Consider the following 27989-nt stretch of genomic DNA (forward strand, 5'->3'; position numbering starts at 1 on the left):
CTTCGCTCACCGGGCACACGATCGAAAAACCGTTACGGCCTTATGTTCGAGGACTGAGAGACTCGCTGAACTCCACTGATTGAGGACACATCGGAAGCACTTCGGAGCACCGGACGAATGATGCGATACGATAACGAGAAGGCGTGAAAAAATCAACCAAAACAAAGAAAAAAAAAAAGGAGAAGCATAAAACAGCATCCATCGCCGGAGTACCGACGCCTGCGAAGGGATGGTCGCGGTCCACCAAACGCTGGACGGCACCCGGGTAGTGCGGGTGGGCGGATGCAGATGATATTAATTATTTTAATTATTCACTAACGTACATAGTTAAACCATTTCTCTTTAAAACGTATCCGACCGTCGAGGGGGACGAATGGGGCAGGAACGAACATAGCGGAAAGATACACTGCAAGCAAGCAACACAAGAGTTAAACAACAAATTATAAAATGCAACATATACAACATCAACAAAATAAAACAAACAAACAAAAAATCGAAGATCATCTTATACTAGCGATAATGTAACGAAAAGGAGCTGGGCGTGCGAGGGGGGGGTGAAAAAAAGAAACTCAAATCTGTGAATTTATTAAAGTAAAATATTTGAACCCAAACCAAAAACGTGAAACAAGAAAGATGAGAAAGATTAAAGAGAGAAGGCAAGGGGTAGGAAGCAAAACATTAACTTAAATAAATTAAATCGTATATCCTTATTGTAATATACCAGCTTGAGATTTAAAGAACGTCAAAACCCTGGAAGACTTACCTAGAAAGGTCGCTGCGAGGGAAAACTATCTGAGAGATCACAGGAAGAACCGTAAAAGATGGGCAGTTTCTGTCGGGGGAAAAGATGGACACACCAAAAGATGGTAGCTGGCACTCTTTTCATCACACTTAAAGTTCAGTGAAACCAGTCTACAACCTTCGCTGCGAGGAGTCAAATCTATCTTTTCATCTTGCCGGTTGCAAATGGGCACCGTTCGGTTTCGTTAGAAGTATCGAACCAGCGCCAACAAACAACGATCAGTAACACTTTCTATTGACTGAAAGCAGCACGAGCTGAATTCTTGGAGTTGTACTTACATTTGCACGTATTTCGGTCGGAAAAACATAGAAGTACAAAGAGAAAACAAAGAAAAGATACAGCAAAGCCCATGGATAAGAGATTCCTTTGGAGCGCCAGGGTAAACCATGCTGACGGAAAGGAATCCCAATCCATCGAACGACTAAACTCAAATACAAAAACACACAAAAAAATACGCAACGTAAATCACACAACCCATATGCACACGGATGTAAGAAAGAAAATCATAAATCTATTCTATCGGAAATCAACATATTTGTTTGCCTTAGCACATGAACACAAACGGAAATGCTTTTTCGAATGTCGGCTTTTCAACTTACATATAGACAGCATTGTGGGATCACGTTCGACACCTCGGCAAACCTGGACATTTTGACCCGCACAGCGGTGTACTCTGCTGGCTGCCAAAAAAAATGGAAATATTGACCGGAAGGGAGAGATTCAAAAGCATCAATAGGAAGGGGAGGTTAAACAAAACGGACGCAGCAGAAATGTTGAACTGTTGGTGTCTGTTCAGCGCACCGTAGGTAGGAGCAGCTAGGGAGTAATACAAATGCCACATCAAGCCAGCCAGTAAGCAAACAGTACGCATATTCAGAAGCGAATGGAGAAACGAGCCAAAAACCATATCTTTATCAGTAAGACAACTTCCTAGCGAATATGAGAACACAAAGAGAACAAACCAACAAAGTAAGTTAAAAAACCATGCAAAACAAGGTTAGAAAAAATAAATGACGAAACAAAGCAAGGACTAGTTACCATAACGACACTGCAGCGGAGATAGCAAGCTGCGTCTCGCTGTGTGTGAGAGAAACGATAGGGGTTAGCTAGGGCATAAACTAAGAAAAACCGTTGAATTTTCGATTCTGATTACTGAATTCTTTGTGCGCACGTGTGAAAGGAAAGTAAAACGAAGGGTCACTTCTGGCAGATACTTGTTACATTACCCAGTTTTTCTTCACTAAGCATCTGTGTAGATGTTCAAAATTACCACTTTGAAATGTACTTTCGAAAATTGATGGTTTAGTGATGTGGATTTAAATTTCCATTGCACATTTCTTTGTCCATTTTGGAATCTTTCAGATTGGTTCGAATAAATGTTACGAATCATTAAAAATTTAAATTGTTAAAATATTTTACTGAATATAATGACCATATTTTACTGAATATAATGCCAAAATGATCCTAAGTTTGAAACCATCAATATCATACTAAAAAAGCCTGCCATGTTTGTGGTAAAATAGTTTTTCCTCCGACGTTGACAAACGTTCACATGCGCAGCTTTGTTTGGGCCCATTTCTCATCCACCTTTACACTTACTCGTAAATCAAACAACCTAGCTTTGTAAATACTATGGCGTGGAGAGATAGGCGAACAGGAAAAAAAAACATTTACAGTGCTCCATCCACAGGGAAATAACGTATCAACCAGACGGTCATCGATTGAACAAACCAACCAACACAGCGACTTATTTTCCACTTTCCTTCTCTAAGCTCATTTTCTAACCCATAAGGAAACGCCTCAAGATATAAAATCACTAGGAAACTAAATGCAACGAGCGCCAGCTGTCTTATACTACAAGCAAAGAAAAACAAATAAAATAAACAAAACAAAAGCTTACTTGACATAAAGCAAACGCGGAAACAACGTGAAAGTGTACATAATATCAGGTTTCTACAGGGAACTTTGAAAATACATTTCAGCATCATAGCCAATCAAACTATACTCGGGCGGGGGCTTGAGAGAACATAACTAGGTTAAAAGGGAAACCAAAACGAAGCAAATCAACAAAAAAAAAGTCACGCTCGAAACGGGTGACTTACTTTGGCGACAAATTCACGCAGGGCAGACAAATATGGGTCTGGGCTTTGATGGATAATTTTTGCGTTCTTTGAGACAAAGTACCTAGCAGCGTTGTTGTTTCTATGGCTTTCGTATCTTACGCCACGAAGATGGCTCCTAAGAAAAGATCTTTCCCGACGTGACTAATTGTAACCAACAAGTTTATTGTGATCCCCTCCCTTCGCTGGATTCACTTCAGCTAGCTCTGGAAATAGTAGAAACAACGAAAACAATAATCAAAAAGCTTCAAATTCGCAGGATAAATATTTTCCCGATGCGCTGGCTCTATCCTCGTTGCGTCTCATCTGTTAATTTTATCTGGGAAAATTGCGAACATAAAAACCGGACCTTCCAGTTCGTCCCGAGCTTGCTGCACGATTGATATGCATATCCGATCCGTCCAGTACCAAACGATGAGTTTACGCTGCTTGCTCCTTCGGTTTACTTTGCATCGCCTTGAAACACTTTCGAAAGCTGGAGTAACGGCTGGACCAAAACGGTGAAAAGTTTTTCGCAAAATTGTTTCGTTTCGTCAAAGCTTTGAGGGCAAAATTGTTCCACACCAAATTCCTCGCGCTTCACTCCGAGGTACAATAAAGATGCTTATTTATCAGACCAAACCAGTAAGCTAAGGCTCCATCCCTACCACGATTTGCTTTGCATTTGCTTAGCGTTTGCATTCGTTCGAGTAACCGAAATACGCTTAGTATGCTAAGGACTGCACGTTGATGGCCGCTGGCCGCCATAAAAGGTTGCCCAGGATGCGGTGCGCAGGACGCTTCCAGCGTTCGCAGGTGGAATCGAAAGGTTAGAAACATTTAAAATTGCTTTAAATTGCTTTGCGGTGTATGTAAGCAGAATTGCCATCCACAAAGTTGGCAAAACACACAAAGACAGAACGACGGGCGTAAACATGTGGCGGGTCAGCCGGGAGAGAAGACAAAAGGGTGTTAAATTTACATTGAAACATTTGAAAACAGCAATCGAGGCCTATCGGAGAGTAAAACTTGTAAAATAAATCAAACTTACCCGACGTAGAATTGGATTTTGCTTAGCGAGTTGTTTATTTGTTTGTTTAACGTTGGCAAAACAAAAAAAAGGTTGCCCCACATCTGCGTAACGGGTGTTGGGTGGCAGCGTTTAGCGACTACGATGACGACGACCGTGACCATGACGACGACGACGAAAACCATGATGCCCGGTGCCTAGTTTTGTGTAGGAAAACGTGATATTAGACACACACAACCCGAAAGGCCAATGGGTGGACGGACACAAACGAACGCGTTATTCATTTTCTAGCAATTGAACTAGTGTCTAAGGAAGGCGGACGTTAGTGTTTAAACGAGAGCTACAGGAAGAATCAGTTACAACTACGTTTGCCGCCGTTGCTTGTTTGAGTTTCCCGGAACATAATCAAGTACACAAGCTGTCAAAAAACGGCGGACGCGAACGAAGCGACATGTTTGACGGTGCGGTGGAAAACGGAACAAATGTCACAAAACCTAAACGATGTAGCTAGTGCTGTAAGTGAACTTCGGCCCCGGTGGGTGGTAGATTTTTCTCCCTTTATATCGAAGGATTGTTTCGTAGGGGACATCTACGGGCCGAGTTTGAGACGAGGCGAACATTATCACACATTAGGACGAGTTTGTTCGGCGGTGAGATGTATTGGTAGGTTGGGAAAATACGGGATTAGTAATGTTAGTAGCTAAAGATGAAATGTTAAGCAGACATACAAGATGCATTAATTTACCTAATAGTAACTTGAACAGTATGAGCGCGCGGGAAACAACAAACCCATTGTGAGCCGGGATAGAATATGGAAGCAAAATCTTCTTCCCCGCAGGAGTTTGTACAAAATTGAACATTGACAAACGACGACAGCAGATCAACTAGAAACCGTAGCTAAGAACCAATGGAAGATTACAGCGTTAGTTCGAAACGAGGGAGGAAAAAGGAAGTACGTTTTAAAATTATTTTTTATCGAACTAAGAATTTAAAAATCTTACACTGGCATACAAACATACACACCAACACACACACACACATACACATATGCTATCTCTTCTGGAGCAAAACGCTGTAAGTAAACGCAAGAGCACGTGAACGAAAACGTGACCGCAGGCAAAGCAGACGAAAACTAGCTAAAGTGTGAAGTTATCATGGTAGGAATTAATTAAAAGTACAGAAATAAAATATGAGCCGTAAGGTGAAACAACAACAAAATTTAACCAAAATGCGCCAAACAAAGTAAAACACACAGGCTCAGAAGAAATAGGCTACCACGGCAATCTGCGTGTTGACGTAACCGGGAAGAGACTGTTGCATGATTTATATACATACACTACCAGCAGAACGGGAAACCTAATGAAAGATATCGATTCTACTAATGCAAAATGCTGCAGGATTGCAGATTCATTGATGCGGACAGCATCTACTTACGAACAAAGTGAGACCGAAGCCAGACGGAGCTGTACCAAAGGTATGCTTAAACAATATACAATGTTAGGAGCGAAACAACACTGTACTTCATACGCAGTCTCAACCGTATACAGTACCGGATACGCGCACGAGTTCGTGTGCAAGGTGCGTTGACACACACAAACATTGGTTGCAAAACGAGTCATTCAATATGGCGAACAAACAAACAAAAATAGCAGAGTCGAGCGTACGCGAGCACGTTGCTAGAGCAGACGCTACTGGCAGACAGACGAAACACAGTTAGGACGCAAAATGAACATAATTCAAGAGAATATTGTAAAATAAAAATTTCTATTATTATTAAAACCGTATATAAATATACTGAAAAAATATATATATTAAAGAATGGAAAAAACTGTATCCCCTCTCGGCTAAGGAAATGTCGAGAAACGACAATAAAACTGTGAGAATGAAAAAGAACAACGATTTGTTTACTTTATTGAAGATACGGTTTTATTTGTTTGGGAGTATGCATCATACTGTTTATTTAAAACGTGTTATACACTATTTTATTATTTAAACAGCAATTTGATTTAATCAATGTAACAGCGTTGTTTCGTCATACAAAAAAGTGGTAAACGTCTAATGTCTAGGTAAGTTTTCAACTTTAAATTTTGTACGTATGAATATATGAGAAAACAGTTTTACAATCCTTTAAAAGTTGTGAACTGTATGAAAATTTCATTTTTTTTTCGTGTTTTCAAAGCCATCAATTGCGTTGCAGAGCTACGTTTGGCAAATGGAGAAAGTCTCTGCTTCATTGCATCAGAAATTGTTTTTAAAAGGTTCATAACCCTGAATAGTTGAACTGTTTGAAAATTACACTTTTTAGTGTTATCAAACTCATCTCCTACCTTTCAGTATTCCGTGGTTTCAACAAAAAGAGTAAGAGTAAGAGGAGTTTTATAAATATCTTCAGATACCTGCTTTGTCGTATAAGAAAGTGGTTCTACCTAGTTTAAACTCTGTTTTGTATTTGTTGGTTCCATATCTCTTAAATCTATAAGTCGAGCATTTCAAGGGAGTTTGTATTTTATTCTAAAATTAGTTTTGACATAAATTAATGAAGATACTCAGCAATATGTTCCAACATGTTATAAATGTAATTTCTACTTCAAACATTTTTTACATAGTGAGTGATACATTTTGTATGCAAGTTTATTCCACTACCTTGCATTTGATTAGCGTACGCTGCCACAATTGTCGTAGTATTCAGGTCCTTGCAGCTGTCACGTGAGTTGCTTTTGACAGGCGAACTTCAAAGCCAGAAAAATACGTTGCAACTTCCTCGATGCGCAGTGCGCCGACGCACGACTCCTTCCGACCATTTTCATCAGTCAATACTTCACAATTTTGCAACACGGCACGCAAAACGGCTGACTCGCAAACGGGCCTGCAAGTTTTGGCATCAAACGAATTCGCCACGAACCGATAGTGCAACCGAACGTTCCACAGAGTGCACCGTGCGTTTGGTTGACGAAGTGGTCCTTCGAGAAATTCCTGAGCAAAACGACCCCACGGAAGCAGCACCAGCAGCATCGTGAGCGACTCCGGCGTACGTTACGGCGCGGTGTGCGTTGTGTGGAAACCGTTTTCCCTCACGGCGGCACGGTCGCCATAGCACCTTCCCCGAACCACCCCCCTCCTGTCACCCTGTAAGAGCCATCGATATTCTAACCCACTGGACATTCCGTTGGTGGCAAGGACCGCCTTTCGGTGGGAAACTGGTGAACCTCCCTGGTCCACGGCCCGAACATCGACGTCGGCACAAGTGGAAAGTGCTGGAAACAACACTCTCAATGTAGAACCAACCGTTCAAAACATATCACTATTATCGCTTACATATCAGAGCCATTGGTTAAGGAAAATATATTAGTACACTAGTCGAAGCTATCGCTTCTTAGGGCATCTAGCAGCAACCGATACATATCAACGGAGCAACGTTAAAGAGTAAAATGTTGTGTGGTCAATAAATAAGTAAGTTTAGAACATAAATCACAATAGTATCTACCTTAACAGTGCATACGTGTGTGCATGTGTGTGTTTGTGTATGTGAAAGTAGGAGAAATGATTATCAACTGATTGAGTAGGCCAGACGAAAATAAACACATATCATCAAAGCCTTCGGACATACAACGGGAGAAGTAGTTAAAGTTGTTAATAAAATAGTTCAAATTGTCAGTAATATCAAACGAAACATATCAACCTTGCTCTGAAAAGAAAACTTGCATAGCATTTAACAACCACAAAAACAAGGTATTTTTAAAGAAATCTACAACATTAGTGACAGTGCAACTACAAAAATAGAAGAAATTTAATCAACGAAACAAGCCAGAACGAACTCTTACCTCGAACTCTTGTGTGGCCAGGGAGGGTGAACGACTTTCGGAGGGCATCGCGGACGGGTACACCCGTCGGGAGGGGGTGGAAGCGCGTGTGTTGGTGGGAGCGCACCTTGCGTGTGCCCGTGCATCGGTGTGTGCGTGACGTAACGCAACGTACGCCGGAAGGACATGCAGCGGTGAACAAGGCAAGCTCGCTCAGGGGCTACAACAGTGCACCGTGTTAGTGTGGCGTTGATGCAAGCGACCCGCTTCGAAGGAACACGCTCGTGCGGGGCAGGAATTGTGCCAGGATCAAACTGTTCGACCGACAGTCTCGCAACTTCCGGTGCTTCGAAGACGTTGAAAAGCGGTGATCATCAGAGGATTCGAAACGGAACTATTTGGCGTCGCGTGCAGGAGCACATCGTTTAAATTACTTTGTAAGTACTTCCTCTCCTACTTACGCTGCTAATCACTCTAGACAATCTTTATAAGTCATGCATTCCACTGAATGTCCTTTAAAATCAATCAAACGTTCCTCTGGTGCAGGTGACAGAAGACAAACGTTTTAATTACCCCACGCGTTTAAATTCTACCGTTCCCTCGTACCGACGAGCGACGATGACATGTTTACTATATTTGTTCTTGATAAAAATATCCACCTGCCACGTGGCAAACAAACGATGCACCAGGACTTGACACCTTAATAGCGTCGGGAATAGGCGCACGGTTGGTTGTAAGTGTCACTTGAGCTAGGAATTATTAATAGTACATCAATCAAAGGTGGTTATTATTTAATATATTTTTTCACACCTCCACTGTTCTCGAGTGACGTAATGCGTGTGTTCGTGACCGTTATGTTTGACATCCTGATCGAGCCATTGTCCCGGGATATAAATCCCCCAATGACCTACATTTCTTCGGAGGCTAGAGTTAAGCAATAGTTTTTGATTTTCCCTATAAATTTCAAATAGTGGATGGAATTAAATTTATTACATTGCAATTAGTGTGTTTATTTTATGTTCAAACTAATTTCCTATCTTTTCACATTGACTTCGTTGAACCGGAATGACGAATTGGGGATTTCATCAAACAGTATAGCATGAGCAATAATGTAGTAAGAAATTGCCTTCATATTGAGTAATTTATATACATTTTTCCAATCTCTCGTGACATGGACTGTGAATATTAACCTTTAACAGACTTGTGTTTCTTTGGTGAATTGAACAACTTTTTTTTCCAATTCACAAGAAATACTCGTGAAAATACCATAAATTTATCATAAGTATAATTTATTTTCAAAATAATTGAAATTTTGGTGTTTGTTTGATTTGAGAGAAAAGAAAGTTTGATATAAGAGCGATTTTTAAAATTTATTTTTTTATTTATGAATCGGATCGGATAACGATAAATGATTTTAGCAGAATGCTGTATCAGTATGCTGGGAAGGTGATTTAAACTAAGGTTACTAAAGCTATCATTCAATCACTTTCATTACTTAAAGTATAAAACAGTATGATCTTATCAATAAAAAAAGTGAAATTGATTCAAATGTACGTCAATTTGAAACAAAGGACATGAAAGGAATGATGATACATGTTTGATACGCCTCTAGCCTAGTGGCCGGTTCCGTTCTCTTTTTGGGCTGTACGATAATCGATGATGCATGCAAATCGTGAGCCAACATTTCCCAGCATATACCTCTCCAGCAAGAAGGTGAAAAATAAAGTAAAGACTCTTTCAAAACCACCAATCCACCCCTTTTTATACAACTGTAAATAAACATGTAAAAATAAACAGCAAAACCTTTCGACTCACGTGTGTGGGAGCTGATTTCTGTCTGCTGTGGAAAAATGTGGGAGCTCGGAGGGAAGAAAAATTTGCGAGCACTTGCGACCCCCTTGCCATCCTTGCGTCAACCGTCCATCAACCGTCCCTTTTGGCGTCGAAAGGTCGCGCAACCCGATGGTTCATCGAAAGTGATCCCATCGTAGTGAAGGTCCTTCGCCCGAGCACCTTCACCAAAGTCAGGCCACGAGCGAGCAAAGTAGTCGTTTGCGTCGTTTCCTTCACTCCTTGTACCGAGGGTTGGGTAGCACTAATAACCGGGATCGTTCGTGTGTGCTATCGGAAGCAAAAAAATGTAGAAAAAAGGAACGGTTGAACGGTGTTTGCCTTATGTTTATGGCAAACTCGAAGCTTTCGCTGCCATGGCAACGGTTGGCACGCTAGCAACAAAAGGAGAACGGAAAATATGGAAACCACTAAGCCCGCTCACCCACTGCTCGAACGGGTTTCGTGGGGGAAAATCGGAAAACCACGCCGGTGGGCTGTCTTTTCGATATCGACATGCGAAAGCGACGGATGGCCGCGGAAATCATCGCTAGGGGCGCACTCGGGGTAACTGACTTGGTAACTGATATTTTACCCTTACGAAACAACCGGACTGGACGGGGTGTTGGTGATGCGCTGTCTGGGGGAGGCGGTGGGGTTTTTAATGCTAACGCAGGGCGCAAAATGTATCAAATTCTACCCGCCAATGGTATGAGGTTGTGTGCGGTGAGTGATGGTTTTAAAGTGCCCGCCATGTTTTGGTGGCTCGATGAAATGAGCAATTCGATGTAATTGTTAAATGAGATTTTCCGAACCATAATCTAATGACTTGCATGCAGTGCCGAGTGGTTGCTGGCGGTGTTGCATTCACTCATACCAACGGAGAGTTGTGTTTTAAACATTAATTCTATCGCCAGCTTTTCAAATGAAGACGAACCCACCCAGCGGTGATGGGTGGCGATCCGTTTCCTACATGGTTTCACATTTCCAGCTAGCCCAACCCAACCGAAGCTCCGTAAGGGAAAGGATGGTTTAACTTACTTTTCATACGGTTTCCACCGGTACGGGCAAAAGCATTCCCTCCCGTCGGTTCGTTCATGAATGATTCAACGGGACACCTTCGGGAAGGGAGCGAAGCATCCGGGAAACGAAATAGAACACTCCATTCGGCATTAACAGTAGGTCGAACATGGCACGTGGCGAAATTGAGATCGTTTGCAAGCATCGCTTTCGGGGGGATGGATTTATTATTAATCAGCAGATAGAATCGAGCGTCCCTGTTGCAATAACACTCACGGCAAGGTCCGTTTCTATTTCAATGGCAAATTGAAATGCGTTAACTTTGGTGTGAGTCTGTGTGTTTGTGTGATGCATCTCGAAAGTTATATCACGTTTGCCTATGTTTGAAGTAAGTGAACTCACAAATAACAAACATTCAGGAAAACAGCTCTTTCGGAATTACTTTGATTTATTATTTTCTGAGTGATTTTCCATCACTTTTAATAATTGTCCAATCCTGTCGTTACAGATTTACAGTAATGGAAAGTATTTTCTCATATTTGATCGTTCTCACTTCAAGCTTTTGTCCACTTAACTCTAAACCTAAACTGCTGCAGAAGCTTTCGAAAGGTAGCTTGCCCAAAGCCGGATGAAAACTTCCATCTCTCCCGGCGGTTCGGCTTCGCGAAGCCAGTGTTTGTTTTCGCCAATCGCGCGGGTGTGCGTTTATTTTTCATCTCTGCTATCATCCAACTCCCAGCATCATCTCACCAAACCCCCGGCTGCCATCATAGGCGCTGCGCTGAGTTTATGGAGCGGAACGGAGCGCCGTTATGTTGCCCCGTTCAAAGTCTCCGCACACGCCCTCCCCCCATACCTGTCTCCTCCACAAAATTCATACATTAACAGTACCGGCGAGAGTTACCTGGCGCTGGCATCCGCTAGTCGGCATTTTATTTGTGCGTTTGTTGTGTTTCATCTTTTTTCTCGATTCCAAGCCGGGCGCCGTTTCCATCTAATTATCGGGTAGAATTTTCCCACCAGCACATCTTAATCAGCGTTATTAGAAGTCGGGCAACAATGCGAAGCCGTGTTTTACCTCAGTTTAACGGGGTCCACGTGACGGTCGGGAAATTCTCGGTGTTGAAGTTCGAAGTCGTTTCACGCAATGAAGGCAGGGGAATTAAATTCATTGTGGGAAATAAAAGTATGGAATTTATTTGTGAAACAGTCAGTGGCGTATCGGAATACTTATTTGATTTGAAAAACTCGAATGGGTTAGAACTGTAGAAGTCGTTTTTCATTTGTAGCTCTCTATTTCTTGATCGATGTAAAAGATATGGAAATAGTAATTTCATGTCTACGCCATTTAAAACCATCCAGAATAATTTGTGAACTTTAGCGATTCGGAGGTGAGAAAAGTCCCACTCCGAATGAGGTTTTCGTTCGTTTTCACGATTGCTATCACGTTGCTAGGGATTTTTGTTGATTGTTTCGTTACCATGGCAACGCGGATCGTTCACTCATTCTCACCCGTTTTGTCTCACCCGCTTCACTCGAGGGGCTCACTGTGTTTTCTCCGAAACTGCGCGAGAATTCTGGCCGCTTTCTCTCGCTTTGGCGCTCTCCGCGATTCTCTGCGGGAAAAGATCGCTCTCCCGGCGGCTCTCGACGACGGAACGTCAATTAACGTTCATTGCTGGCCGTTCTCGCGGCTTCTTTCCCCGCGCGACACGCCGTGTGCCCCCCTTGATGGTTGCTTTGCGCACCTTTTTGGGCCCGTAGCACCTTACCGGGTCCGCGCTGGCAACCTCCTCATCTTCCGTCCACCTCCTCTGGCCAGCTAATGCTAAAGCGACCGGCGGAAGGTAATGAACGTGAAGCAACCTCCCCGGCAAAACCCTCATTTTCTTACCACTTTTTTTTTTTTAAATTCGGCTCGTTTTTGTATCTGCTTCGGACGGGTGTTCCAGGTGGATTTTCCGCCGTTTTATCCCTTCTCCGCCCGTCGGACCAACATGGTAGCGAGACTATGCTGGTAGCCGACACTTCCTCTCGGGATGGCTTCTTGATGGCTTCGTGGTTTTGGCTGTATTTTTTATGTTATTTTTTTGATGTTCTGATGTACTTCTCACTTTGTCTGTTCGCTCGACCATGCTTTCACTCCACGTTGGACCGCGTGGTAAGTCAGTTATTAAGCGTTCTAAGCCGGGGTAGAATTTAAGTCAAACACGGTAAAGCATTGCAGCATCGTCTTCGGTTGCTGACGAGAGTGGAAAACGATTTAAAATAACATCCTTTCAATGGTGAAACTATCGCTAGAGCTAACTTTTCATTTCTTCCCTGGATTGACCTAAATATATTCTCACGTTAGAGTTTCTTAGTGTTATTTAACTAAAAAAAAAGAAGAACTGAAACAAAAGTCTTACAGAAACACCGCCACAACGGTACGCCTCGAACTTTTGACCGGAAGTTCTTCGAACACGAGATCAAAAACACGTGCGCGGAGGTTGAAGAATCGGCGGCTGCAGGTGGCTCATGGCTTCAGACTCTTTCTTCCGGTTCACTGCGGAGTCAAGCCGTTTCCAGCTGAAGGCAACTCGAGTCGAAGGTTTTCACCGCATCAACTTCTTGCGTCTGTCTGCCGGGAAAATGGCAACGAAGCTGTTACGTTGCTTACTTCAGTTGTCGTCTCGTCGGCAACGTCCTGCCTGCGAGTTCCTGCTCTGAAGTTCCCCAAGGCGCACGAGGATAGCGTGTAATGTAAGCGCGGTCGTCTTGCCAGTTGCATTACAAATTCACTTTCATCTTCCCCCACTGCAAGCCCGGTACCGGTAACAAGTAATGCGCCAAAGGGGACGCGCCCAGGACGTTCGCCTTGCGTACGGGGAAGTGAAACCCATCTCGTGGAAGGAAGAAGAACGGAGAATTTCCTGCGTTTCGGTTCCCGTAAGCGGTCGATAATGGCTCGGCACCATGTAACACTGCGTGTTGACCCCCTTGCGTTGATGGGTTGTTCTAGACGTTGCGTTTTCGGTATCGTTTCCCCTCGCCTGCTCATGTTTGCCGGTTTCCTCAGACAGACCGAGGCCCTTTCGCTGCACTCGTGGTCCACGCACGACAAATGCAGAAGCGGTGGAACCCGTGCATGTGTGTGTGTGTGTGTGTGTGTGTTGCCCCGGTTGTCGATAATATCTTCAATTAAAACAGACGGAGGTCCCTCACGGCGCTCCCGGACCGCCCCGGGAGAGGTTGTGGTAATTAATTGACCCGCTTTGACTCGGTCCATCCGTCGGGCTAAGGGGCGGTTGGGTCTAGTCTAGCGTGTGTAGGGGAAGAAGCCGGGACGGCGAAACTGCTGCCCATGGCCAAACATGGCCTGGGCAGACACCGCACACCCGGAACTCGCGTCGAGAATGGTTCTATTCTTCCGTTCGTATCTACACTTGCTTCGCAGCGTTAAGCTGGTTGGTGTTGGAAGTTAACGAGTGTGTTGATGTTTGGGAAAACGCACAGTTTACATACAACACAAACATATTTATAAGAGCGTTTCAAAACCTTCGCCAGATAAGATCACTATCTTTTTTTATTTCCTTTTCTTGGAGAACTATTTTACTATTTCATTTTGTTGAAACCATTTCCCCTTTCAAACGTAAGGTTATTCATCTTACGTTCACCCAGCTTGTGTGAAATTCAAGCTCATTCTTTGGTTCAACTCTTGCCGGTAACACCACCACCAACCATGAAAGAGCGAAGAATGAACCGATTAGACGAACTGCTGATCGATTGATCGATCGATGTGAAAGTATGGTCCGTTGTTTCGGCAACAGCTCGGGTTTGACCTTTTAGTCATACTCTCCGACGGCTAAACAACGGCATTCGCCTGCGCTTTTGGCGAACATTGTTCCACCCGTTTAGGTAACGCGTTAAGACCCCGCGGGGCATCGGAACGATGCGAAGGGTTGGGTTACGAGAGCATATTGGCGAGTTTATGGATTGAAAAACCCTTCTCCATAAGTATCCCGCCCAATGCCTCGATGCCGCAAAGTTTATGGTTTTTTGTTGTTGTCCAAATTTTCCTTACGAACTAGCGTAATGATATGGTTTTCTTCAACATTTAGCTACTCTAGTTTCCCAAGCATGGGTTTCCATTTTCCTTTGATACGTTCTCTATGGTTTGAATTTGTGTTTTACTCTCCTTATTGTTGTAACATATCTCTTTCACCTTGCTTAGGTGAATATTTCTTCAACATTTCCCATTTCCTCGGCGGTGGTTCCCTGTTTTGGGGGAGAGGAAGCGCTCATCGCAGCACTAATCAACTAAAACCCACCGTTAATGGCTGTTCAATTTTATTTCGTTCGCTTTCCATCCCTTGCAAGGGAAAAACGGGGCCCGGTGGAAGGAATGCATTCGATTCGTTTCGCGGTGTTTTACCGTCGATGACCTCCGATGGTGGAAGGCAGTTGAACGATTCTTCATGCCCGGCTGATTACGGGGTTTGGGCGAAGCGCAGGTGCGCGGAGAGCGTGCGGAACGATCCACCACAGAGCAAGCTCATGTTGGAGGGTGCCTCGAAAGGAAGCGCCGTTTCGCGCTGCATGTCTTCGGCCTTTGGATGGAATGCAACATACCGAGCGGCGGACTGCAGCCCGAATAGCCAATTGGCCACTCGCACGCCGATGCACCGCAGCCATCGACCGCAAATGGGCCACGAATGGAGTGGGATGGAGAAACGAGTTCGCCTTTTTTTTTAGCCATCACAGTTTGCTTTCTAGTCTCATCTAGCTTTCTTATGCTCATCCTCTGCTGCAATGCATGTCGTTTTGAAGCATTGAACGTTTTACAGGGTTTTCTTTGTGCTGTAACTAGTCTGCCTTTTTACTGTATTCTGCTTTTGCCTGTACAACTTCGCTTTATAAGCAGTGAATTTCAATTTGAAGAGAGTCTCAATTTATTCTCCCTCTAAAACATTTTTTTCATAAAACCGTTCGAAATGGATTGTTGATGTGAAAGAAATGGAAACGCGTTCTTGGGCAAAAAGGCACGCAAGGCGGTAGTTAAGATATTGAAATATAAAACTTATGTAGAGCGTATTGCAGGAGCAAAAGTTATGAACCATAAATATCCGACGGAAGAATTTCGACGCCAAAAGAAACGTACTCAATGGAAAGTTATTCAACCGCCCGACAGTCTGGGTGGATATTTTTTACTCCATCTTTTTTTCCTTGCACCGAACCTTCCTGACATTAGACGGTTCAGTTTCTTCCCCTCGACGGATCGGACCGTCTAATCTTCGTCGGTCCGGCTCCGTTGCAAGTGGTAAAATGAATTATTAATTACGCAAGTAGCTGTTGGGCAAGCGATGGAGTGTTTCTTTTTTTTTCATCCATGATGTGCGGGTTTCCTTCCTTCCCGGGCCCTTACTAACTTGCATTCTCTCTTTCGGCAAGGTTCGCAATGTTAAGGAAATGCTTAGAACGATGAGGGCTGACACACACACATACATACAGTCAGCAAAAGGTTCGTTTAAAGCGCGATTTTCAAGCGTGTTGAACCTTAGATAATTTTATTTCGATTAAGGTCGATTGTGAAGTTCTTAATGTTCGCCAACAATGGATCGAACTTCGATGGTGATTTAGGAGAAAATGAAGGCTTTTTTTTGTTGTTGTTGAACCGACCAGTGCCTGCAAAATGGCTGCCGGAAAAGAGGTGAAATCAGTTTGAAATTAAAATTTATCGTGAGAGTTTTCCAGATACGTACGTTTACATTACATCATTCTGGTATTATCCATCATCGATATTTACTGAACGGGTTGTAATGAGCTACCTTACCAAAGAATTCTTTCCGAATTTCATTTCGATGAATGAAACCTTCTGTTCACCGCCCTGCAATCGAATCGCATTCGTCAAGCGAGCTAAAAATGGGTTAGCATAGCGGTTGAGGGATTACAGAGTTTTCCCATCCATCAGCTCGGCCATCGGCGCGGTCCACGCGGGGCGGAAAAGAAAGTCCAACCACCTGTGAGAGACCCCGGCGCGGCGTGAGAATAAGTCGGAGTGTTGCCGAACTGGTGAAGCAGGTGATCGACCGCCGGATGTCTGGCTGGTCGGGGTCCCCGGGACAGATGCCGCCCGGTGATGAGGACACGCTGCAGATGGGATTCATCGTGGTGGATTTATTGGGTCTGACTTTTTCGGGCGAGCACGAACATCATGACTCATTTTTCACGGCCACAGACATTTACTGCCCCGAATGGGCCCATAGTCACCGCTACGGCGTCCGGTGAATGGGGGTTTTGCTTTAACGAGGTTCCTAAAATAATTGCTCAAAACTGTTTGCTGATGGTTGGTGCTGCCGCTTGGTTGGATTTCTTTTTTTTTCTCCGCTTTGCTTTGTTGTGGATGGTGTAACGGATTTTGTCGTGAAACTAAGTCACAACGATCCATTTTTTCGTAGCGGTACGACAGTCCAAGTCTGCTCGGACGGTTGGTGGAGTGGTCGATTCATGAAATCTTTTAATCCGATGTTTCAGACGCGGCGTTGTGTGATTTGTGAACGGTTGTTTCGGAAACGTTGCATCCAAACATGATTATTTTGCAGTCAAAATACGAAATAAATTATTTATTTTATAAATATCGAGTAAATTGAAGAAACAGAGGTTTTTACTAGCGAAAATCAATGGAAAACAACACATTGATGGCAACATTGAAAATATACAGGATAACAAATAAGTGAATCCCGCAGTGCAATTGCATGCATCGTCAAACATCACACGCTATAGCTCTATTTCCATCCGTTCGAAATCGAATTGATGTTGTTTGACTTGTCGCCTAAGGATGTTAAATTTTTTTATAAAAACCGTCCATTCGGCCGTGAAACGAGAAAATGGACAAAACTTAAATTTTCTCTGCGGCGCTCTACAAGGATATTCAAGGGTTTTTTTTTGTTGCCCATCATCGGCGAGCTGGGACAAACATCGTGGTGGGGATCATAAAAAAGGTACACACATACACAGCATACTGACATACACATCGGTCGAACCAGCTGACGTTGAGACACGCGGGTCAACGGTGCAAGGATGACCGAGCCTTTGGGAGCGCGAGCCGGAAAAAAGGACATTGGCCGAAAAATGGTGGACGATGTCGTGCTCGCGGGCACGATGATGAAAACACTCCCGTGTTGTGCGCTGTGCAGCAGTTGACACTGGGTGAGGGCGGTTCGGCTGGTGGCCGGTGGTAAAGGGCGAAGGGGGAAAAAGTCATAATCATAACATGAAATACTGTAGCATCTGTCGCCAGCCTGTGTGTGCTGTTACCCATTTCAATCATATGTTATTCGACAAATTAAAGTTGTTGCAGGTTCTTCCTTTCGACCCTCATCGCTGTGTGCGGTTGTAAGTGTGTGCGTGTATGTGTGAGTGCGAAAAGGAAGAAAATATACGGGTATGTTTTTCATAGTTTGATAGAAGTTTATGGCTGCTTATTTACTGGGTTCAAGGAAAAACTTTGCAGTATAGCATATTATTGAAATTAAAAAAAATGTGAATAATGTTAAGTTCTATGAAAGCATTATTATTGCGTAATGCTTGAAATTATTTTCCGCCAGTTCAACATTTGATTTAAAAATCAAAATGTTCGTGTGATTTGACCCGTAAGAAAAAAACCTATCGATTCTTTTTCTTTGCATTCTTTCTAAGCATCAAGTATCTTTGAAAATTCACCTGTACCTTTCCATTTGACCTGCCTTCCCACGGGATCAACCTGTATGCTAGAGTCAAGAACTTCGTCAAGAAAGTGTGGAAGAAAGTTAGACGAAGAGAAAAAGCACAGCGAAAACAATCGGAAACGAGAAGTAGCACGAGAAGCGAGCACAGCTGCTGCGCATTGCGCCTTCTGTCAGTTGTTGTCCGGTGCGCATGGTCCTACGCAGCCCTCGGAAAGCACCTGAGCAAAATGACTTCCCTGCCTGGCCGCCGGATGGTACGTGATCCCCGCTTTCCTTTTCCCCGATCCAGCCGGCCATTCTTTGCTCGTTACTTTTCAACGTTGCACAATACACGCGCGGCGCAATGCCGGCAACCGGCAACAACCTGCGGTATGGTTACACATACACACGCGCGTACACAAACACGGTTGCTCATTCCGCTTATTCTTCGCGGATCCCTTTCACGCCGTCTTTCGGTGGACGTATTTTTATGTCTTCGCGTGTTTCTTCCCGCGCGGTCTTCGCTCCGAATCTATTTTCGTCAAGGCAGGCGAGCGAGTGAGACGGCGATCGGTGAAGCAGGGAAACGAACGAAGGGAAATCGGGCAGAAGGATAAAAAGGCTACAACGAAAAACAAAACAACAAACGATTACAACGTAGCAGATGGTGGAAGGAAGGCAGCGGAAAGCCGGAACGCCGCGCGTTTGTTCATTCACACGCTGAAGCGATCTCATTCTCATCACGATCGATCGTTCTCACCGCATGTGAGAACGAACTCACGCGGTCGGTGACTGCTTGCGGTTTTGAGCCGGTACAAGCGACGAACCCCGCCGAGAAGTTTGAGCCCAACAAGGTTTTTGCTGATCACCTGGGTACCACCGGGGGTCGATAGAAAGTGGTAGACTAGAGAGACACACTGCGCCATAGCGGTGCGCTAATGTGCGGTAGTTGTTTGGGTGCGTTAGATTCGTATTTTATTTCGGCGCGCGGAAATGGCAACCTAACTCTAGCGTTTAACGGTGAACCCGATTTTTTCAGTTGTATTTTCACCCAGCCCGCAAATGTGCGGCAGCGTTTGTGAGTTTGATTTCCGTTTTTCGTAATTTGTGACGCCCCAGTTTGGAGTGAGATTTGCTCTGTGGAGCCCTCGAAGCTCGAAACTTCCGCCGGCCCGGTGCTTTGCTCTGCTTCCAAAGTGTATCGCACCGTCGATCTTTTGCACCGAACTCGAACTAAGAAAACTCGGGAGGAAAAACCTGATGGGGGAAAAACACCTGGCCCCCCCCCCCCCCCCCTATCCCATTTCCCTCCTTCCTCGTCGAGATTTGAAGGAAACCATAGAAATATTTATTGTCCCTTCGTTGATTCCTCTCACCACACACGCTTTACTTCCCCCCTTTTGCGCCCTTGAACGGGAGGATTAAATTACTCGATCGGTGATCGGTGAACGGCTGGACACGCTAGTGTTTGTGTGTGGAAATACTCCAATCAAAGCAAGATTGACCGGCTCGGCACTACGTCTGCTGTGGTCGCGAACAAGACACTTGCGGAATGGGCAGCTCACTCTCGGTGCACGACTTTCCGTGGGCCGCAAGGGTGCATCGGGTTTCACGAGTGTGCGAGGGTTGGTTGCATGATTTGCATGGTATTTGTACTTGCACAGCTGACAGCTGATTGCATTGAAATGTGGCGCAAGTAAGTCGTCGTCGGGTGGCAGGGGAAAGGCAATCGAAGTGGCTTGTTCCGTTGCAATTAAGATCTTGTTTTAGAAAACCTAAGAATATTATTTGTATTTCCATTATTATTTTGTCGCATTGAGCGATTTTAAATAGTTTGTGTCGGCAAATAAAAGGCGTGGGAATTTGATTTACCTATAAAGACATTTATTTTGTATCGAATAACATTCTTCACTTAGCTAACTCTTGTAATTTAATCGTAAAGTTCACTGAAACTCGACGGTAAGAACTCCAACACCCGAAGGCCCTTTCTCACCACGGATTCTACTATACACCACGGCTCAGCTGAGATGCGTCCGTCTCTCCCTCTCGCGAGTCTTTTCAGGTTGTCTCTCCTCCACGAGAGTTGTCAAGTTGACATGATTCTCCCACCTCACTTTGCTGGCTCTTTTCTCATTCTCACCGGGGGTAGTTTTTCTATTGCTTTCTCACCCTCGCTATTCCGCGTGCTCGTGGAAACGCGAGATGCTCGCCACGCTGGAAAAAAGGACTGTGAGATGGCGCCGTCTTGTTTCCGTAAATTTCTACTCAGCTCAGTGGCTCTCTCAGTCTTCTTCCTCTCTCACTGCGCTCAAACATGGCCCTTTACGTTCGGGCAGCCAGGCCGTGCTCGGGCTGGCCAGCCAGCGTGTCCGCACAAGCCGTTCAGTCTACTGTTAGCAGTCGGGAAAATCGCACCGAATGAAGGCAAAGCTGTTGTCGTATCGGCACTTTTGCATCGTCACACTCCGTCGTCACCGTGTCGCCGTGTCACCGTGTCACCGTTCGTAACCCACCATCGTCACGCGTGAGCATCGTTCGACCGCTGTAGGGCCAGCATCCCAGTTCGTGAGGTCGCGCCGCGTCTTGAACCCCCACGGGCAGGCCTCGATAGTGGTGGCGATAGGCTTTCGGATAATAAGTGCTTGTTTTGGAACGGGGCAGTGAAGCTATCGGGAAAATAGCGTGTGCGAGCGCGAGGGAGAGAGAGAAAAAGAAAAAGTAAGCAAAAATAATTACCCTGGGTGGGTGGTTTTTTTTCTTCTCCCCCGTACATACCCCGTTGTGCATACCTCCGCAAGAACCTCCGGCAGGCAATCGTGCAGTGTTAAGCTTAGTGTGGTGTGTTGTTGAGCTGGACGTACAGTTAGTAAAAAAGCACAACCACCTACCACCGGCCCAGAAGCGGAAACGTGGGGAGTACGGAGCGTAGAACCGTACTCGCACACAATTACAGCCAGCTCAGCTTCGGAGCTCGCGGAACGTGGAATAATCATTCATCCCGCGTAAAAGCCGCGGCAAATCATCCAACGACGACAGCAACACCCACGATTTGGAGGTGGCCTATTCAACAAGCGACGTCGTTTGTGTTGTCGGTGACTTCTCCTTTTCTTGCGCTCGCCTGCGGGCTGTAAAACAAAACATTCTGTGTATGTGCCGCAAGAACGGGTGGGAATGAGCGCATGCTGCGTTTAAAAGTTTAAAACCCGGGGAACGGGAGTGAACGAGACGGCAAGCAGCGGAGCAACGGGCGGCGAGGGGGTGGCACAGTTCTGCGAGCATTTGGATCCGCGTGTGCCACGCAGTAGTTCGCGTAGTAGGCGATCTGGCGGAAATCGATTCAGTGTTTCCGATCGAAGCTCGTCGTCGCCTCGAAGGTCACGCCGCAGAATCGAATGCAAAGTTGAGAAGCCCTTTTTTTGTTGCAAGACTGGGACGTGTAAAACATCGATTCCGTGAAAAACAATCTGTGCCCAGGGGTGGCTCCCGCGAAATCAAGAGCCTTACTTTTTGCTTGGAAAAGTTGTGAAACTCATTCTATTTTCCATGGCGATCGAATGCCAAATCAGAAGCTCGATGGCGATGGTGAACTAATTACTCCCAATACCAAAAAACAGCATAGTCCGTACTAGGGTTTGCTAAAACCAATTACACAAAAACTTGCTACCAAAAAAAACAAAACGCAGTAAAAAAGATTTCCCCCAGTTGTTGAATTAGTTCAACTCAGTTCTCACTAAAAAATGCCACGTTTGCAGTAGCGAACTGTTCAATATTGGTTTTTTTTAAACCCATTTTCTCTCTGCTGTAAAACATAACTGATTTTCTGCTGACCAATGTTGGTTGTGCACTTTTTCCCATGAATGAATGGAATCGGAATTGGAGTGTTGTAGTTTCGAACCAGTTATGATTGCAATTTTTACGAATCAATTTTTGACGTTTGATTTTTTTGACGGTTGCATTTACCTTTCTCCAGTGTTTGAATTTTTTTTTATTGCGGAAAGAGGATTGATTTATGAGTATCAATTGACCTCCTTTGTTTATTTCGCAAAGTAACATTCGATTCCGATAAATGCTGGAAATTCTGTGGAATGGTAAAAAAAGATTGATTGTTATTTTTTTACAATATTTACACTTCAATCACAATCGGCAAATACCCACACCGTTTCCGGTTTAACGCGCCAGGTAAAAGAGCAGTTCAGCTTTCCGTTTGAAACATAATTTGAACTTATGAATGAAAAGCTCGGGGAGAAATGAAGCAATCTCCGGCGCTAAGAAACACGTTGCAAAACGTCATTCCCTTTGCTGGTCACCTAAAAACCGAATAGTAACAACAGTTTTACCCAACTGACGTACAAGACCGAGTGTCGCGGAGTTAATTTGCTTTTGGAGAAGGTTTACCCATCCCGTTTTTGTTCCCACCCCAGGCAGGAGGAGTCCCCTCTTCGGATGGTCCGGGGGTCCATAACGGATGGCACAAAAAGGGCGAAACGAAACCGTAAAGAAAGGCAAAACGTCCCAACCGTTCCGATGGAAAGTGCAAGGAATGGAGAAAATTTTGCTAAATCTGCACTGGCCACGCTCTCGGGTGCGCGTTTGCTTTCCGTGCCGGGTGGAAATGGCGAGCGGTGAAAAATGTTTTGTAGGGAAAAATGGGCACTTAGGGAGGACAAAAAACCAACAACTATGTTTACTGCCCAGCTGTGTGTCTGGTGGTGCATGTTGGTGCGCTTGTTCGTGTGGAAATGTATTATCGAAAGTTGTGGCCAGTGGAGCCTAGTTGGTTTGGTTTTTTTTTCTGTCTTGCATGTGGAAAACTGTCTACGTGATAATGTTGTAAAAATGTTTTTATTTTTCATCCCGCTGGGAAAAGGAAAATTTATTGCTTGCCTTGCTGGTCGGAATTAGGTAGGAAAAAAGATAGTTTGTTGTTTAAATGAACGCAGCATGAAAATGGTGCTCATTAACAACTTTATCCAGTTGTTTCTTTCTGATGTAATAATGAAACTCTATTTCAATTTTCAACTATACTGAGTAGTTTCTTCACCTTTTCCGAGCTGTGCACAACTAAGTACTGTAACAAAGGGGAGTGGAAACGATCGCTCTACGGTCTCGTGAGCTCTTCTCCGTACGGCTGTCATGGTCCAACAATTACCGAGGGCAGACGATAATTGCCCGATCGGTTGGAAAGGGCGCCCCAGTCTGGTGGAGCATATGGGTGGCCTACGTGGAATGTGTGGGGCCACCATCCAACAGCTCGTTGTATGCTGTAATTCTATCCGACCAATCAATTGTACGGTTCAGTACATACCTCTTTGCGTTGTTTGGGGCACCAAGATGATGGAGGGAAAAATAAGGTCCAAAGGCCTTTAAGATTGTTGCATAAAGCTGTTGCAGAATGTCAGATTTGTCAGAATGAACACAGATAGAATGGGCTCGTTGGTAGAAAGCGTTTGAGCACATGCCATGTTTTAAAAGTACGTTGTGTTTGCAGAGAAAAAACGTCCACTATCAGTGTTAAAATAAAAAACATCCTCCCAAGGCAATTGGTGAAGAGTTGTGAACCTCACCTGCACGTTTGCGAAGCAGTGAAACCCGAAAGCGAAGTGATACTAGAGTTTGTGTGTTGGTGTCAGTGTGCAAATCCCGTATAAAATCTCATTTTGAGTGCGAAAAGCGTCGATCGAACAGAGGCTATTTCGCGATGTCTGTTGTATCCAAACCATAACCGAGCCCGTTTACTAAATATCGAGCAAAGAGAAACGTTAGATCGACGGTAAAAGTAGAGCAAAAAAGTTAACCGATTCATGATTTATCTCCAAATCAGTAAAGCTGTGAAAAGTGTGATAGCCTCGTCAAAATAGAAACGAAACACGTGAGAGTGCGAAACGCTACCGAATCCTTTTATCGTACAGTGCACTAGCGGAGCAACGGTTCAAAATTGCGGACTACATACAGCTTCAGCAGCAGCAGCAGCAGCAGCAGCAGCAGCTCCAGCAGCAGCAGCAGCAGCAGCAGCAGCTTCAGCAGCAACAGATTCAGCAGCAGCAACAGCTTCAGCAGCAGCAACAGCTTCAACAGCAGCAGTTTTTCCACCACCACCACCAACAGCAGCAGGCTCATCAACAGCAATATTTTCTACCCCAGCAGCAGTTTATCGATCCTAGCTTTAACGTTGCTGGATTGTATCCGATAGCCGAGCAGCAGCAAAGTTTCGGTGAGCATTGTGTAACACTTGTTCGGGTTCGAGGAAAACTAAAGCTACCCAATCAAACCTTTATTTTTGCCCGTACGTTCAGTATTGATTACTTCGAAAATATTGTCTGATATGGTTTCACAAAATGAACACTTTAAAAATAACCACAATAATTCGAGCAGGGACCCTTACCTGTTTTATACATCTGTTTATTTGTTTGCGGCTCACCGCGGGGTCGGGGCGTGTATCAGTCAACAAACGCTAGTGGAAATAATTACCAACCAAACCAAACTGCAGGATAAAATACTCAAAAAAGGCCCCACCATCCCATCGTAGATGCATGGAGGGAAACCAATATTGAATCGATTATTGGTTCGGCACTTTTCATGCGGCTTCGGTGCGTTTGTGTCGGTAAACATGGAGGTCTGGAATGCGATTGCCCCGACTGCAATCGTGCACTGTGCAATGGAAGTGACAGCATTGAAATATGCTGTAATTGCTGGAGCGTCGTAATTAAATCGTTTTGGAATTTATTTGCCCCGCACACCTTCCCCGTGGAGAGGATGGGGGTTTTGGTTTGTGGACAGCGAGAGGTTGGGAGTCGCAGCGATTTAAATGTTCATCAATTTCTATGTTGATTTGTGTGCTCTAGTTAAATTGGAAAAAAGGAATTATATTTTATAACAAGATTTATGAGTTTTCCATCCAAACCAGATTGTATGGATTGACGGATTTGAATTTTTTCTAAAGCCTGAGAAAAACTATCATGTTTCATGTTCCACAAAAGTATTCCTATTGGATGTTGATGAGCTCTATGGGATTACACAGTCGGTTATCCATTTCTCCTAGTACCATTTAATCCATTTTGGGAAGATTATGAAATTCCCGAAACGAGAAACTCCGATGTGGATCCTACTTCAAATGGAAACTGTTGCTTAGAATGTCTGGTCCCTCGAAGGAAAAGCATCCTGGAGGGTCGTTCTAATCAGATTAGCAAGATTACCAGGCCATGTTCGGGAAGGAGGAAAAGATTCTGTCCCGTTTCTATGTACCAAGGCTAGGAAAAAGGATACCGATAAAAGTTTCGGGTCGTTCGGTTAATGCGAAGAGTTTCTTGATTTGAAGCATCAACCCTCGCCCCAATTCCACGTGGCTTTAATTTCCTTTTTGTTTCCTCCCCCCTGCAGTTGGGAAGAAATAGTTTCCAGCTGAATCAGGGTTCGTATTATTAGTTTTATTCTGTGAATTTTACCATCAAATTCCACGATTGCCTGCCGAAAGGGATGTGCTTGCGTATCATTCTTGGTAGACAGAGATCGCTAGTAGCGTTGGCTGTAATTAATGAAATTAGACTATCGATTTAGCAATGCGTGTGCGCTGTTACTACGGTTCTCCGTTTGTCGGTCGTGGGAATGGCCTGCAACTTGGTTGCACAGCCGCGGCAAGTGCTACGTAGCTGCAGATCACCGCCATCATGGTCACGTTCACTCTAGCAAAACTGGCTTTTCGGTGCATGCAAATGATTGGATAGGTTAGGAAAACATAGAGAGAGAGAGACAGGAGCCTACGGATTGGATTATAATCCCGCAAGCATCGTATCCGAAGTCGATCGATTTGGGGCGTTGAAGGCTGCGCCTAACCGACAACATTGTGTCTCACGTGTGCCTCCGGAGCGTGGATAATTAATAACCAACAAACACGCTGATTGTGGGAACGCAGCTCGCGGGGGGGTGATCTTGGATCTCGGAGCTCGAGCTAGAGGAATCGCTTGAGTAGCGGATGGATAGACGTCATGTTTTGCTGAAAGGAGATCAAGATCATGGGCAAGCTATTAGTACTCGGTATAAGTAGCACATGCAGGATAGCAAACGAGGGAAAAACGCTGCGCAATGCAATCGATTGGGTATGATCGAATGTTAGCAAATGCCATTAAACTCGCATGATTCCGTAGTGGGGAGCGAAGGGTTACGCAATCACCGCATTCCCCTTTGCGGTGGAGTTGTTTTTGTATGAGATTCGAAGCCTCCCAGCTTCACTGCACACTAGAACAATGCAGCTGAAGGTATACATTTACTGAATGCGGGTGTGAGTGTAAGGGCCTAGAATTAGAGGCGAGTTTTCATCGTAGGCAAGAATTATGGTGATTTGTATGGGAACCTCCCGCATTGAAAAGAAAAATCCTCGTACTACTTTCCGATAGTGAATTACCTCTGCCAAAGTACGCAGGCACAGGTACTTTTATCGTTTGCGATATCGCCGGCACAGCCATTCATAACCGTTGCATGTAAAAAGTCTTAGCGAATAGCAACGATAATTTGAACTGTGTTTCTCCGGTTGCATCCAAAGCTTATCGTTTCCATCACACGCGGCTCGATGCTGACTCTGCGGTAGAACTTCTATATCTTGGGAGTGTTTTTTGTGTGTTTCTTTGGATTGTTTCCAACGAGAAATCGTAAACTTCATCATCGTCCAAACAGCGGTCTGAGTCAGTCAAGAGGGGGTCCTAAGGTCTGGAATTAATTCACTTACAAAAAAAGCAAACCTCAGTGTTACGCAGTCGTTCCGCGCACGTTTCTCGTTAAGAATTCAACCCGCATCACCCGTCTCCGGGGAGAATGTAGAATGGGAGGTAGGTAAAATTAGCTTCCTAATGGCTGGGAATGATTACTGGGCATGAATCATTGAGTTGCTGGAAGCTGGAATGATAAGATCGGGAACTGATGGTGAGATTTTGACAATTCTTGACATTTAAACGGTCCGAAGCAGGATTAGCAAGCGTTACACGCTAAACTTTAAGTAAGACAAATTGTACTTCATTGATCTCTACAACTTTAACCTGCAGGCCTTAGGTAGTAAAAAGCAACACACATCAAAATACACACTCGTACACACACAAGCTGCTCAATGATCGGTCGACTAATTTATTCATAATGCATTAAATCAGCCCTCGTTCCACTAGCGAACCGCGTTCGCTGGACACACGTAAGTAACGCTGGGTGAATGCTTCTTGCGCCAAGTCAAGGCGTCAAGCTAATGGAAACAGCTGTTGGAAGTAATTTACCGAGAAGTAAGTCAAGGGGCAGCCTATTCCCGTCATTCGCGAGCGAAGGAGTTTTATCTTTACCCTTGCTCCCCGGGAGGGTGCCCGTCGTCTAACGTACTTTTATGGAGATATCCAATATGTCTATGTCACTTTCGAAGGTGTCTGTTTTTTGTTTGTTTTCACAAAACATTGAACTATTGATCGCTCAATTATGGCGGAAATAAATGACAAATGCTTTGTTTACACGATTGTCACAAGCGGGTTTATTTGTGTTTCTTGGAATACAGAGTTCAACGATGTGAAGAGGAAAGAATCAATATGAGATTAAAGAGCTTTCATCGGTTGGTGATTCGGTTTGGTTGGGCTGAATGGCTCCGGTACAATCACTCCACTCCCATTTTCCGACCCATTGGGTAGGAAAATGTGGTTCGTTATCGCCTATCGCACACACGGTCGCTGATCCACAGCTTTCACTGAAGATGCTGCCTGT

The 27989-nt window shown here is 44.5% G+C and overlaps 1 protein-coding gene across 1 annotated transcript in view; it reads left to right on the forward strand.

The window, feature by feature from the left end:
• The first annotated feature begins 18630 nt into the window (after nt 1–18630).
• The window catches only part of LOC131258471 (putative uncharacterized protein DDB_G0291608), an 81569-nt gene continuing 72210 nt past the window's right edge, over nt 18631–27989 (forward strand). The window contains exons 1-2 of the mRNA XM_058259800.1: nt 18631–18656; nt 24125–24477. Of these exons, the coding sequence (XP_058115783.1) occupies nt 18631–18656; nt 24125–24477 (379 nt within the window). The remainder of the gene's footprint in view (nt 18657–24124; nt 24478–27989) is intronic.

Source organism: Anopheles coustani, chromosome 3 (genome assembly GCF_943734705.1).
Source record: "Anopheles coustani chromosome 3, idAnoCousDA_361_x.2, whole genome shotgun sequence".
Lineage (NCBI taxonomy): Eukaryota > Metazoa > Arthropoda > Insecta > Diptera > Culicidae > Anopheles > Anopheles coustani.